General features: G+C 42.1%; 1 protein-coding gene across 4 annotated transcripts in view; it reads right to left on the reverse strand.

Annotated features, from left to right (window-relative positions):
* The window catches only part of TM2D3 (TM2 domain containing 3), a 73,090-nt gene that overhangs the window by 27,857 nt on the left and 30,818 nt on the right, over positions 1 to 14,415 (reverse strand). For 3 of the 4 annotated variants that reach the window (XM_085644062.1, XM_085644061.1, XM_085644063.1), the window contains 3 exons: positions 11,198 to 11,290; positions 3,410 to 3,567; positions 1,174 to 1,348 (listed from right to left, as the gene is read on the reverse strand). In XM_085644062.1, the coding sequence (XP_085500188.1) occupies positions 1,174 to 1,348; positions 3,410 to 3,567; positions 11,198 to 11,290 (426 nt within the window). The remainder of the gene's footprint in view (positions 1 to 1,173; positions 1,349 to 3,409; positions 3,568 to 11,197; positions 11,291 to 14,415) is intronic. The other variant, XM_085644064.1, reaches the window with a different exon arrangement.

Consider the following 14,415-nt stretch of genomic DNA (forward strand, 5'->3'; position numbering starts at 1 on the left):
CAACTCAGGAGTTGAGGGGCATGCTTGGGGGTTGGTTCAGGAAGTAAAGGAGGAAGTGGGGGGGGGGGGGGGGGGAAGAAACTCAGTTGGTTGCAGAGCCTCATGTTGCAAACCTCTTTCTAGTGTATTAGTTTCAGGATCACTCGTTTAAGCTAGATCATTAAAATCATTCGCAAAAGATTAGAGAAGTAAAACAAATACGTATGTCTCCTCCACTGACCACAGAAGATTGCCTTAAGCAGTAATTAAGGCATCTCAATAATTGGACAGTTGCAATATCCGGACTGATGTGGTTGCCAAAAGTATTAAACTGTCTACTGGTTGCCAAAAAGTATTAAACTGTCTACTGGCATACCAATGCGGCATATAAAACAGAGTCTGGTTCTGTGAGACAAGGCAGACAAAGGAGCAGCATGCATCTCATCTTGTTAAATAAACTATTGTGTCACTGCTTCCAGCTAAGTAGCTTGAAAATGAATAAAGGCCTCGGCGCACATTATTTGTACACCTCCACAAAAGCCACGCTGAAAAATGACAGCTTCAATGACTACACACAAGATTGCATTGAGAATGCTAACATATTTAAATTTGTTTCTTTCTTCTTCCTTTTGTTTCCTGGTTTTCTTTCTATCCTTTGTGGTCTTCTTATTTTTTGCTTCTTTTCATTCTCTCCTGCATTGGTCCTTTCCTAGCCTTCACTACTTTCCTGTTTCTCTTTCTGTTGTTTTCTCCTTTTCCCTATTTCCTTCTTTCCTTATTTCTGTGTCTTGCTTGCTTTCTTTCTCTCTCTCTCTCTCTAGTTCGTTCCTTTCCTCCCTGGTTTCGTTCAACCCATTCTCTCTGTCTGTAATTTCTTACTTCCTTTATCTCATAGTCCTTACTTTCCTTCATTCGTTTTATTTGTGCCTTCCTTTTGTCCTCTACATCTTTTGTAATCTTCCTTCAGTATTTTTGTTTCCTTTGTTCCTTCCTTTTTCTTTGCATCGTTCCATTCTTTCTCTCCTACGTTGTCCTTATTTCCTCTTTTCTTGCGTACTTTCTCCCTTTATGCACCTCTAGCTAATCCATATATTAGGAAGTAACTAAAGATGGTGTTCATTTATCAATAGTAGCTCTCACAATTGAAAAGACTGGAGACTCATGCTTCAAACTATATATTGAATAAAGACTTACCAAGACAATGGATATGATCACGTACTGTGCAAGTGGCATTATAGCGCTGACGGGGACAGGAGACAGTCATGCAGTTTGTGGAATTACTGCACACGTAATCAGTCGGAGGTAGCTGCCAGCAGAACTGGCATGTCATGCTAATTGTGAAGTTCTTCTGTTTTTGTATTTTTTCATCCTGTTGAATAAGAATCCAGGGTTAGACACCAAAACAATCCAAAATATACAAACTACTGAGAAAAAAGAACGAACAGGTTACATTACTGAGAATTAAACAAAAAGGCTTAATTTGACTTATGTGTTGATGGTAGAGAATTTGTGTAAGGATTTCATTACAAAACAAGTGGAGAATTAATGGAAGATTGGGGGAAAACAGTAACGAATGGTGAGCATGATAGATTTCAATTCAGGGTAAGTGCACGCACAAGCAATCGATGTGCAATAGAGTACAGGAGAGAAGCTCAATTCTTAATTATCTTTTTTTACTTTTAAGTAAAAAGTTTCTCAGAATACATATACAGACTCTCAAATGAAATTGTCGACAATAAGGCCAAACACTATGTCAAAACACCACCTTTACAATGTCCAGTGGCTTCAAATAAATAATCAATACTTCTTTCCATAAGAACGTATAGCCCTTAGCGATGTTCATGAATCCAATTAGGTCTCAACATAGACTCATCTGCAATCCTCCTAGAATGTACCTTCAATAACCCCTGTATGTCTCCCAAAGAACCCCAAACATTTTCCCACTTCAATGGGCATCCCTGACACACTACTTTCTCTGCTTTACAACACCAGTCAAGATCAATTTAAAAAAAAATCTTTTTATCAACCGTCATCGACATACAAGCAATCATGGCAACAATTCAATATCAGTTTAGGCGTGACTGAACCTAGCAATAGTCATTCACATTATACACAGTAAGGACAAATCATAGGGAAAACAAATCGTCTAAGGCAAGGGTCTGAGGTGGAGTACAAATGCCCCCCCCGCCCCCATCCCGGTACGAGCTCCAGGGCCCCCATAGTCAGGACCATTTATTTGGGCAGCCACAAGCAACATATACTGTTTTTTGACGGAACATGCACCAGTCCATACTTGACTTTCGTGCTTCCAGTGTGGACTGTGCTGCCGCCCCCCAGGCCTGGGCAATGTTCCTTTTTGCTAACATGAACCCCAGAGTGGCCCATTGTGTCTGGTGTGTGTTCAGATCGGTTGGTGCCCATATGTTCAATAAACATCTACATGCTTCCGGATGAAGAGGAACTGCAAGGACCGTCCACATCACATCATGCATCTCCTTCCAGTAGGACTGAATGTGTGCGCATTCCCAGATGATGTGCATAAAAGTGCCCGTGTGCCCACAACGCTTACGACAGTCCCCTGTTTCTGCTCTTCCCATTTGTACCAGTCTAGGCCCTGTCATATATATCCTGTGCAGGATTTTAAGTTGTACCAGTCTTAGTCTTGCTGGAAATCGCTACTACTCTGGGGGAGGACACAGCCTCCTGCCACCCCTCATCCATCTCAATGCCGTCCGCCACCCATTCTTGCCGTAATAAGGATAGAGGGTCCTCCATGTTGTATTTTAGTTTGTTATAAATCAGCAAAATGATCTTCTCCGGGAGGTAGCCATCTCATATTCTATCCTCCAATGGGGAGAACTCTGGAGGGGAGCTGAGTGTAGGGCATGGCGCAACTGTGCATAACGAAAACGCTCCGAGTCAGCCAGTTCGTGTTGGCTTTGAAGGGCAGCAAATGTTTTTATTTATCCCTTCTCCCATAGGTCATGAATTTGTGAGATGCCAATCATGTCTCACTTGTCCAACCCTTTTGTAGTCCACAAGTTACCCAATTGCACAGAGTCCCATAGAGGGGTGGCCAGCGTCAGTTTACCCTCCCAACCTAGGGATCTGTTAGCGGCAGGTCATACACTTATCGAATGTCCAGTAGGGCCCGTTATTGGAGGCCGGTTTCGAATAAAGCGATCTATTATAGTTCCCTCCCGGAAGAAGCCACTTGTCCATTCGATAGCCTGGATCTTCAGGGTCACCGTAGGTGCCGTGATTAATAGCAGCCAGATGAGCCGCCCAATAATATTTTTTATGTCAGGGAGAGCGATGCCTCCATCGTACCATTTTAAGAAGATCAATTTTTCAATCAGATACCCTTGGGGAATTCTTTGAATACTTTTGGTGTACCCAAAACAAAAGGATTTAAAATTCCACCACTTACAACACAGTTAACTTGTGGTTTGACCACGCAGTCAAATGTTGCTGGCTTCCCATAAATGCAGGAATGATTGGTTACACAGCTTATACAGTCTGGAGGCAATCTGCTACAAAGCCCACCGCTTGGACATCTAGCCAGATATGATGGAGCTTCTGTGATCTCTGTGAAAGGAAGGGTGACAAAAGTTAGACCACATAGTTGGTTCTACATGTAACCATCCACTATTACAAATGTTACATTTTTCTAGTGGCTCTTTTTGAACACATTTTCAGATTGGGGGAAGAGAAGAAATAGATACAAGTTGGGGGTGCCCAAACGTGGGTGAAAATCGATTGCTGTTAGGCGGCATTATAGCATTCACAGATTAATATTGTTGAAGTTTTGAACAGAAGGCCATTTTATACTGGAATCTATAATTTTCTAGATTGAAAGCTTTTCTGAGCTAATTACTCCATTCATGAACAAGCCCAGCTGCAAGAATAAAATCGGTGTGAGATCTGAAACAGCGCTACACTTCTACTGTGCACAGCAGCCCAATTGTACAATAAACAAACTGTCAGGAGATGGAAATTTACAAAACAAGGTTTAGTCCTCTCCATGGGTCTTGCTATAGATGCCAGAGTAGTTACAATCTTAACCTGGGATACACAACCTTCTATTACAAATAAACATTATTAAGTGCAAAATAAAGAGATAAATAGTATCTTGCATAGAGCTTTCTCAACAGCTTCAGTCTGTACACTTACAATGCCAAAATCTAACCTAAAACATTCAAGGGAAACTGCAGACTGTAGCTAGATTTGCCTCTTGAACTCTGTATGGGAAAGAGGATCTGTTCAGATTCCATAAATAACTGAAAATGGCAAGTAAGAGAGTTTCTAGATCAACCCAGATACTGTATAAAAGTAACAAAACAAGACTGGGCTACAAACCCATACACGGGTAGATACATTTAACACTTAAAATCTCATTGAGTTTGCTACAAAATTATAATGTACACTAGTTATATTGAATGGCACTATGCATCATTTAAGGTGAGCAATGTTCCATGAAAAAAACATGACGGGCATCTGATGGCGCATTATAAATATCGGGTATGGCCCCTGTAACTGCATGCAGTTAAAGTATCAGCACAGTGTGACTTGCCAAATTAGTATCTGAAAGGCTAGGCTGTTATAGTCCCTAGTTATCTTCCCCATAATAAATCAAGATCACAAGTAGAAGAACATATTCATTTTAATCAAGCTAAATTAGGTACAGCAGCCAAGTAACAAAGGCTCACCCTCTAATATTAAACAGCTCCTTAATAGTGGGAGGGGCATATTTGGCCTTTTTCAACCTAAGCTTGTGCAATCCAAATTGTACACGGTCTAGCAATGATTACTGTGAGAAATTGGATTACTGGTTGAGGGCGATGAAACCCTAATCAAACAGCAACCACAGTTCTCGTCGGGGTGAGGCACAAGCCGACCCAAAATTAACCTGTGCTCAGCCTTCTAGTAGCTGGACACAAAGCAGTAAGGCTTATTTAAGAGGTAGTGTTTAAAGTATTTATGCAGTAGCTCAAACAGCAATAATGTGAAAACTGAACACCAGAAAAATCCCACACCAATTCACAGAAGTAGTATACATTTTAATACATAAATCGAGACCAAAACAACAAAAATCCAATCAGTAGAACCAGCGATATATTTTAAAGATTTCGGAAGCAATAGCACAAAGTGCAAACCGTGGCTATCTGGTCGTGACAGACAGGGAGAAATCACAAGTTCATACCGACCGCAATGGAGCATGGGCTGGCAACAGGGAATCAGTTAAGCCCGCTGAACAAGATTACCTTAACTCCTGATTGATGACTGTAGTGAGTTCTCGCGTTGAGAATGCGTTTCGCAGCCGTAATGATGTATCTGCTCCGAGGAGCTGCGATGTGAGGTCCTACATCGTCGTCGAGGTTCCCACTGAGGAGGTTTTGAGGAGCGGAATCTAACGTTGAGGATGCATAGCGCACGCCAGGAAAAGCGTCCGTTTCAAAGGGCTGCGATGCGAGCAACAGGGTCGAAGCGGAGTCCTTCCGCTGGGAGAACCTGTGCAACAGAGGCGATGCGTCAGTAAAAATAAATAAAAAAATAAATACTTGGAATGCTTGAAATTGGCTGCGCAGCAGATGTGATGCGTCTGTTCTGCTCGATCCACAGATGAGCTGGCAGAGCGCCTTCAGGCCCAATTCCAGGGATCCAGGACTGGAGTGGCATCACATGGCAGGGTAGGACTCAGATGGCAGAGTCGAGGTGCTGGGTTCACGGTTGTTGGAGCCTTCTTTTCCTGAGTCTCTAGTGAGGAGGCCAGCCAACTGGCCCTTGGAGCTACTCTACGGTCCGGGGTTCAACAGATACAGGTGCAGTGCTGCTCACCTAGGCAAGAGGGCAGCAGGTAAGAACATCAGCGCAGCAGTCCAGCAGAGTGGCAGTCCTTTTCAGCAGCACAAGTCATCCTTCCTGGCAGGTCCAGAAATTTACTGAAGATCTGGGGCCATATGTATGAACACATTTTCCCATAGACACAGAATGGGTAAAACCCTTTGATACATATGGCCCTTAGTGGCTGGGGTAGAGTATTATACCGGTGTCTTCCTTTGAAGTGGAAGAAACTTCTAGTGGTTCCCCTTTGAAGTTCACAGGCATCCTGGATTCTGTATCCTGGCTAAAGTCTAACACCAGGGGGTATGCATCGCTTTGTGTGAAGGAAAGACACACCCTATTCAAGTGTAAGTAGGGCTGTGCCCAGCTCTGTTCTCCAATTCTGCCAGTGATGGCCTATCCAGGAACACATAAGCTCTCTATTGTGTGTTACTGTCTAGGAGGAAAACACAAAGCCCAACTGGCAGCTACACCCAGTCATGTGACCCAGAGACAGTCTACAGGCACTAGATGACTAAGTCAGGAAAATGCAAATTTTCTCAAAGTGACATTTTCAAAATTAGAATTTAAAAATCAGACTTTACCATAAGAGAGGATTTTTCATTACAATTCCAAAGACAAACATGAACTGGTTACCTACCCCCATTTTGAAATTACCACTTATATGTAAGGTAACTCTAATGTTATCCTAATGGAGAGATAGGACTTGCAGTAGTGAAAAAAGAATGTAAGCGTTCCTCATGAACAGGACATGTAAAACTAAAAGCCACATGCCACATATATGGCACATTGCCCTCCATGCTGTCCAGGGGCCTAACCTAGTGGTGACTTCTATGTATTACCAAGTAAGGTTTGGGTCTGGCAAAAAGGTTTATGTTGCCAGGTTGACATGGCAATTTAAAAACTGCTCACACATACTGCAATGGCAGACCTGAGCCATGTTTAAAAAGCTGCTTAAGCGTTTGACAGAACCAGTGTTGCGGATCCACTAGTAGCATTTAATTTACAGGCCCTGGGCACAGCTAGTGTCACTTTACTAGGCACTTATAAGTAAATTAATATATGCGAATTGGGTATAAGCCAATTCTACCATATTTTAAGGAGAGAGCACAAGCACTTTAGCACTGATAACATGCACAGAATCCTAAAACCAGCTAAAACGAAGTCAGCAAAAGGGAGAGTTGAAGGCAAAGCGTTAGAGGGGAAACCACGCCAAGGATGCCAGGTTGAATTACCGACCATTTGTAATTGATCTACATACTAAAATATCATGTCCCTGAGGGTGACTTTTAGAACTTCAGAAGATAAAATGATTTACCGCTTAAAAAGCGAAGCCATCAGCTGTAAAGTCCTGCATATGTATGAGGTATGATCTTTAATATCAAAATGGGCAAATACCACAAAAACTAATGCATGAAGATTTACTTCTTAATTTTGCCTAGGGGGTGAGTTGCGGATCTACATTTGATTTGGAACCCTACGTCGGTACTTGGGCAATGCTCTTAAAACATCAGTTATTGTTACAAACATCAGTACAACAGACTATAAACCGTCACCTCTACCTGTGAAGACGTTTGTAGTTCAACAACCTGAAGGTCATTCAATTGTAGGTCCTTTATTACAGAAGTACCATCTGTGGCTGAAATCTACTCTTGTACCTTCACCATAAAGGAAGCAAGTACTTCGGATTAGGGCATAAACAGGCTATATTCAATCAGGAACCAAGCACTATCAGGGTTTGGGCATAAATTCTTTTACTGGACAAGCACATTTTTTCCTTCTTCTGGTTTGTTTTGCATGATTACATTAAGAGCACTAATAGGCAAATCTGCTTCTGTTGAAGTGGGGGACTAAATTAAGTAAATCAATAGCAAGTGCATCATTTAGAATATTAGATGTTAGTTTGAGGTTCATAGCCCTACAATCCATTTGCATAACTTGAGAGCTAGTACCCTATTAGATGCTGCACACCATTGGCGAGTGGTTCTATTATATGGGAGAAAAAGCAAGCCTCATTTGATCGATAGCAAGAACATAACACACCAATAACAATTTTCCAAACAAGCAATAATGTGAGCCCATAACGTGTAGTGCAATCTCACTAGTGAGATAGATATCATGTTCAATGTGCAAGCATTACAGGAGTCTTAACACAGTTCTTTGGCGACTGATCAATGGAGACCCTGTCAAAAAAGTTCACTCCCTTCAATTAAACTGGAAAGTGAGCACAATAGTACTTCATCTTTTTTCCTGTGCAATCGATGAGTATGAATAAGGCGTGTACTGATCATTCTGTCGATGTGGTACCTCGCGTCACTTAATCCCACACATGGCATAACAATAACTCTTTCCAAAAACAGAGGATATATCCTTGTTAATCCAACATAGTTATATGATCTACAAGTGAGTATGAGGGATAATCCAGAACAAATCCTTTCAATCGAAGTGCAGCTATAAGTAATATTCAGTCTTCATTTTACCGAGAAAATTTCCAGCTTGCGACAAGGAGGAAATTATTTTATTTTAGAATGCCCGCCTTTCAAGGTGGGAGATGTCCGGATAGGGAGCTAGGACTGTAATAAACAAATGTTTGTTAGGGGCATCAGCACATGACTTGTTGTTAGAAGGGGGAAAATCATGGAACGACTGACAGCCATTGTGAGGGACACAGTCAGTATATGGGAAAAACTATAGACAATTTCTAACCTACATTAAACTGACCAGAGACTGGGCACAGTCACCTCTCTTGCTCGGGCAAGCTGGGGGTAGAGGCCGTTGAGAGTGGGTCTGATCGGGAGGCAGAAGTTTGAATGAACAGCTGCTCAATATTTTTGTACCACTAAGCCTTGATGTTACCCTTGTTTCAGCAGGAATACACTGGACTGTTGTGTCATGCTCGCTTGCTCCTTTTGTATGGCCATGTTAAGGTTACAAATACTTATATAAAGTGGTTAAAAAAGGGGGGGCGTAATAGGTGGGACCCTGACAATTAAACCTAAGATTCAAATAAGAGGTTTCAATTAACTAGCCAATTGGAACTTAAACCGTCTGTCTAGCACCAGGGGAAACACTGCACCTTCTACTGGTAGCAACTTTGCCATCTAGATTAATATTTTACACCATGATCAAACCGTTCACAATTCCTACAGGAGATTATTATAGTTTGTTCCAGTCACCTTCTGCCTTCAGTGGTTATGTTGCTGCTTCTTCTAGGGCATTATGGACGAGAAGAATTTTGGCAGATGAACATCAGTTATCAGCATCACCTTTCTCATGCAGCACACAATTTTGTGCGGGCCCAACTAGCACATGTTTTGCAAGTGCCACACTACTTAAGTAGGAGCAGGGAAGTCAGTGGAAGAGTCTGTATTGGCTCCCACAAAGCAGGGCCACTCACAGAACAGCAAACAGTGGGGAACATAAGACATTAAAGACCAACACGACCAAAAACACAAGAGATCAAGGGAGATTTCCTACAAACGAATGCAAAGAATTCACAAAATTAAGAAACGAGGTTTTTCAACTGGTTCCACAAACCTCACATAATTAATATTCTGACCTCCACTAGAAGAGAAATCAGAATGAACACCACTTTCCTTAAAATCCAAAAAAGGCTTGTTGTCGCCTTTTGAATGGCTTTCACTAGTCAGTGGAACAAATAATTATTCCAAAATTACCTTAATTTCTATTAACTATTTTTTAATGTGGAGGGAGGTTAACTCCAGATGCACAGCTTTGTTGATAACATTTTGAACTGGATGCAAGCAGGCAATGAAAACTAAGGCACACACTGTAGTACTGGCAAGCACTAATGTGCCTTCCATGCATCACGAACAACAAGTACCTGGAACACACTACAAACAGCAATTGCTTACAAAAAGATTATGGTGCTATGCAAAAAAAAAAAACCAAACACAAACACTGTGGTAGGAGGAAAAAAACATTCCAACAACATATGATCAAAATGCAACCTGTACTCATAAAAATATTTAAACTGCTAAGAACCAGACACTAAAACAGAATCTATTTTCATTTTTTGTCAAGTTTAGCTGACTCAACAGCTATTGTAAATGAAGATTAATTTCAAAGACTGGGAGAAATAGGTGCATTTGATTTGATGAAAGTGGAGAAAATCCATGATTGGTCAACGTGTTAACCCTTACAATGTAGTAAGAATTTGTTTTCAGATAAGAAGTCAGTTACAAGGTTCGAGACAGACAGATCAAAAAAATTTAAAAAAATGTTTTAAAAAAAAGAAATTAAGCTGCTCCTACTAGTTCAAGCCACCCAGCATGACCATAAGAGCAGTCAGGATACTCTATCGTTTCGGCTGTGTATGCATTAGTGCATACAAATTATTAGAATAAAATGAATAAAAGGGAGAATATGTAAAGCTATCTGTTTTTGCATAGTGCACTAAATGCCCACAGTAGCATCTAGATCCAAAGAAAGTTTTAATGCGAGCAAAAAGAAACGTTTTCAGAGTTGCTCTGAACTTAAGATGATTAAGATTATCTAGTGCCTTGTGACATTTGTTTTTCAAGGTATATGCCGGACTTGATGGCAAAGAACAAAATAGTATGTGGCGTCTAAATTTCATCCACAAAAATTTGAATTCTAATTTGTGCAAAGATGTGTGTGGAAACTACACCTTTTTTCACAGGAAGTTGATAAAGTTGAATATATGCTGGTGAAGCAAAGGCCCATTGTCTGCTACCTAACGGAGCACATTCAGTAGGATTGTATTTTCCGAAGCAATTTGTCCAGTAAACTAGCATCTTCAGATGTGGTATATTCCTGTTTGGGAATTTGGGCCACAACAACCTGGAACCAATGGAAAACAACTCTGAAAATATAAAGCCTTTAAAGATTACATGTCATGGAAACCAATTTTAGTGGCATTCTCCATTTGCTGAAATGGTGTCAGCATCTGGTTCATTACAAAGTACAGATTCTTCAACTTGGCCCCATAGTATACAGGTTACATGAATGTCTTTGAAATTTGTCAACCCCACCTTCAGGATTTCACATTCTCCTAGGCATGACTACTACTAGTCCATGGGTGTCACTGTATGATTTGCTGGATTTAGGGTGTGTACTCCTTGACATACTAGTTACAAGAAGCTCTGTGCCATATTTTTGATTATTTTTATTATCGTAGACTTCTGTTGTTTAACAGGGCTTGTTAAACCCACGTGCCAACCAGACTTACTTTCACAGACACTTTGTTCTTCTCAGACCAAGATTCTATTCCAGCAACAGAGGGGTAAATAGGCAAGAGAGTGGCATGGTCTTTACATGTAGCAATACCCAAAACATGAAACAGTCACTATTCTAATATAATGAAATAGGAGCAAAAACATTTTGCCTTTACCTGCGGATTCGGAGCCTGTGACAAAAATATAAGGAGGTGTTGTATCTTTCTGTGGCAGCGCCACAGGCTCCGAGTGTTTAAAGCTCAGAGATCCTGCCGAAGATAAAGAAAGTGACACCATTCCTGTTAACAGATTACAATCAAAATAGTCTAAAACTGAAGACAATCTGAAAGTATCTGATGGACAAAAAAAACTTTGCAAAAACAATTATTGGCTACAACGTGAAAGCCTTCCAGTGACCCTCTATCAGACAGCAGCAGGAGTGCTTCGGGCTGAGCTTCATGCCCAGCCTTGCAGTGTACTGTACAATTTATATAGATAAATGGGTTCCAAAATACATTTCACAAAACACTTTGTAACTTTTTAGAAAAAGGTAAAAAAACAGCATCTACACAGAACAAAGCTTACACCAAAGAAAGAAACACTGATTGATTACTCTGGTGTGTAATGTTCTACCCATGGCTGACTTAAATCAATGTACACTTATGCGGAAGAAACTCCGAGCTGCAGTCTGTATTCTGTTTCGTGCTTCATCCTCCCAACCATACAGTACGGTTTGAGGATTACACCGACTGTCATGCTAAATTACAACTGCTAACTTGTAACTCTATTACTGTGAGCCCTTAGTGTCTTGATACCTCAGTAGTGGAAGACTGATAGTAATGCAAATTGGCCTGAGACTCACCTGTCACACCGAGACAGAAGGTTTTGGCATACAATCATTGTCGACCATTGTGATAAGCATCCAGTCCCCAACTCTACTGAAATTTGCATTAGCCTCCCAAACACCAACCAAACATTTCTTTCTGCTGATCAGCGAGTCAGTCTTTTTACTGACGTCACTAAAATATCACTACGGAAGCAGATAACCTGAAACCCCATACCCAATAAGATATGGGGTCTAAGGTTATCCTACGAGATCGGGCAGAGGGTACCCCTACTATGTTTTCAGAATAGGAGCAGAACTAGGTAGAAATACAAAGAAACACGTCTATATAGAATAGCACTGCAATGGTAGGATTGTTCATTCTGTTCCCCATGATAGTACTGCTGGTTACATTGCTTTGTTTCATCAGCCTAACAATTGCAGCTCATTCTCTCTGTGCAAGACTACGATTGTTTCAGTAATTGTATTGAAAACGTTCATTCTTATCTCCCTTGTGTTTATCTTGGCAAGCAGGAGTAACCAATGACAGGGATAAGATCGGTTTCCATGATTCCCTTGGGGATCAGAGGGTCACATTCGAGATTGCCAGAATCGCCAGTCACCCCAGGTAGGTTAGGGATTTGGGTGAGAGACTGTGAGCTAGTCAGGAATTTGTCCAACAATCTCAGTGTTGAGGACTCAGACGAATAAAATTCTGACGTCCTGTTGTCCAAATACGCAGTCCTATCTTTTCTAGGTGGGATCCGCATAACAAGGTGCCACCGATCATAGGTCAGGTACTTATTTAACAGATCCCCTGAACAATTCTTATGTGCGCGTAGGTACTCTAATTTACCTTTTTACATGGAGACATCCATGGTGTTGGGGACAATTCCTCCTCAGCATGTTAGGAAGCACTTAATATTGTCTGCAGGTTGTTCAAGTCGGACCTTTTAAAAGGATACCCCACTATCGATATTCCCTCTCTGAATTCCATTTATTACAATGGCAAACAAAATTATTATTCCTGCTAAGTTACGTTACATATGCTACAAAATGGGGTGGAGATGTTACTTACATTAACTTGCCTAATGAATACACACCATACAATGATTTAGAAATACCATTAACATATCAGGAAAATCAAAATTGGCCTCAAGGTGCACCACCACATACACCAACATCCATGTGGACCCCTCAGCAATGACAGGCTACATGGCCAGCACTAGCTGGCTATACACCTTACCCAAATTTAAGACTGCTTAATGCGGGTGAATTACATGCTCTCTATAACCTCTCTATACAGCCTCAAGCTGTGAGGAGTCGTGCCCGTGGCTGCGCAGGGGGACCCCTGGGGCGAGTCCTGTGACCCGGATTTGCGCTGCGAGGGATTAGGCGCCCGCAGTAGGATCAACATCAGCGATTGCCCTGCTGAGAAGATCTCGGCTCTTAGACGGAGGTGAGGAGTGCGATTCTGCTTGTGGGGCGCCTGACTGGAGCGGTTCCGAGGAGATGTGGCGAGGAGATGCGGCGACGCACCCTGGTTGACTGGTGGCTACCTGGGCTCCCTGGGGGTAAAAGGGACCGGGGGGGGGACGGCACTGGTCCTCAGTGTGGGCCCTTGATCTGGGAGGGCACGCTGGCCTCTGTGAGACGCCTCGGTCGGGATGGACTGAGGGGTCTCTGGGGCCCACCGGTGATCTTGGCACCTGGAACGGGACGCTCACAGCTGTGCTCCCCACAACGTTTCTAATTAATAGACGTCCTCAAGATGGCTGACAGAGGATTAACTCCGACAGAAAGCCCCTTAGCTTGGGACTGCCCTCTAGACCTCAATCCCACCTTGGTTTAGTTTTGACTGTTTTTTCTCATCTCACCAACTCCCCCATTTGATCTCGACATTTTACGATTTACCGCTTTCCTTACCCTGACAATGGAGACCGAGCAATTATGGCCGATGCCCGGTGGAGCTGCTTAGACTGCTATAGAGGAGATCTGCCCTATTTCACCCCCTTGGACGTCACCTACCCAGCCAGACACTGGCAATGTTCTCCCCGTCTCCACGCTGTGTTCCCGACCCCCCTCCCCCTGACGAACTCCCATAACTGCCTCTTTTTCTTATGCTTTACTGTGCTTTTTGTAACAAATGTGATTTGTAACCTTGTAACCCACAGATCTGCATGTAAAGCGCTCCGATACCTCCGGGTCTAGCCAGCACTATATAAAACTCGTCAAATGAATAAATTAAAATAAATAAATACTAACCTACTTAGACCATTTAGTTGATTAACGCAGATTGTGAGGCGTACAATAACAACTGCCCTAGCAAGGGCTGTTGAAGCTGTGCAGCCATAGTCAGCGGTCACTGCAATAAGTTAAGTGACTATTAAGGCTGGAATGGGGAAGGTTCCTGCCAGAAGAGGAAACACTGTTCTGGATCGCACAAAAAGCAAATCAGCTTGAAGCAGTGTTTCCCCATAAGGGACCCCACAATAAACATACAATTCTCAATGTGCTAACCACTTGGAATGGTTCCCACCTTAAACAACTCTGCTACTTGGGGTACAGCTT

Source organism: Triturus cristatus, chromosome 3_1 (assembly GCF_964204655.1).
Source record: "Triturus cristatus chromosome 3_1, aTriCri1.1, whole genome shotgun sequence".
Classification (NCBI taxonomy): Eukaryota; Metazoa; Chordata; class Amphibia; order Caudata; family Salamandridae; genus Triturus; species Triturus cristatus.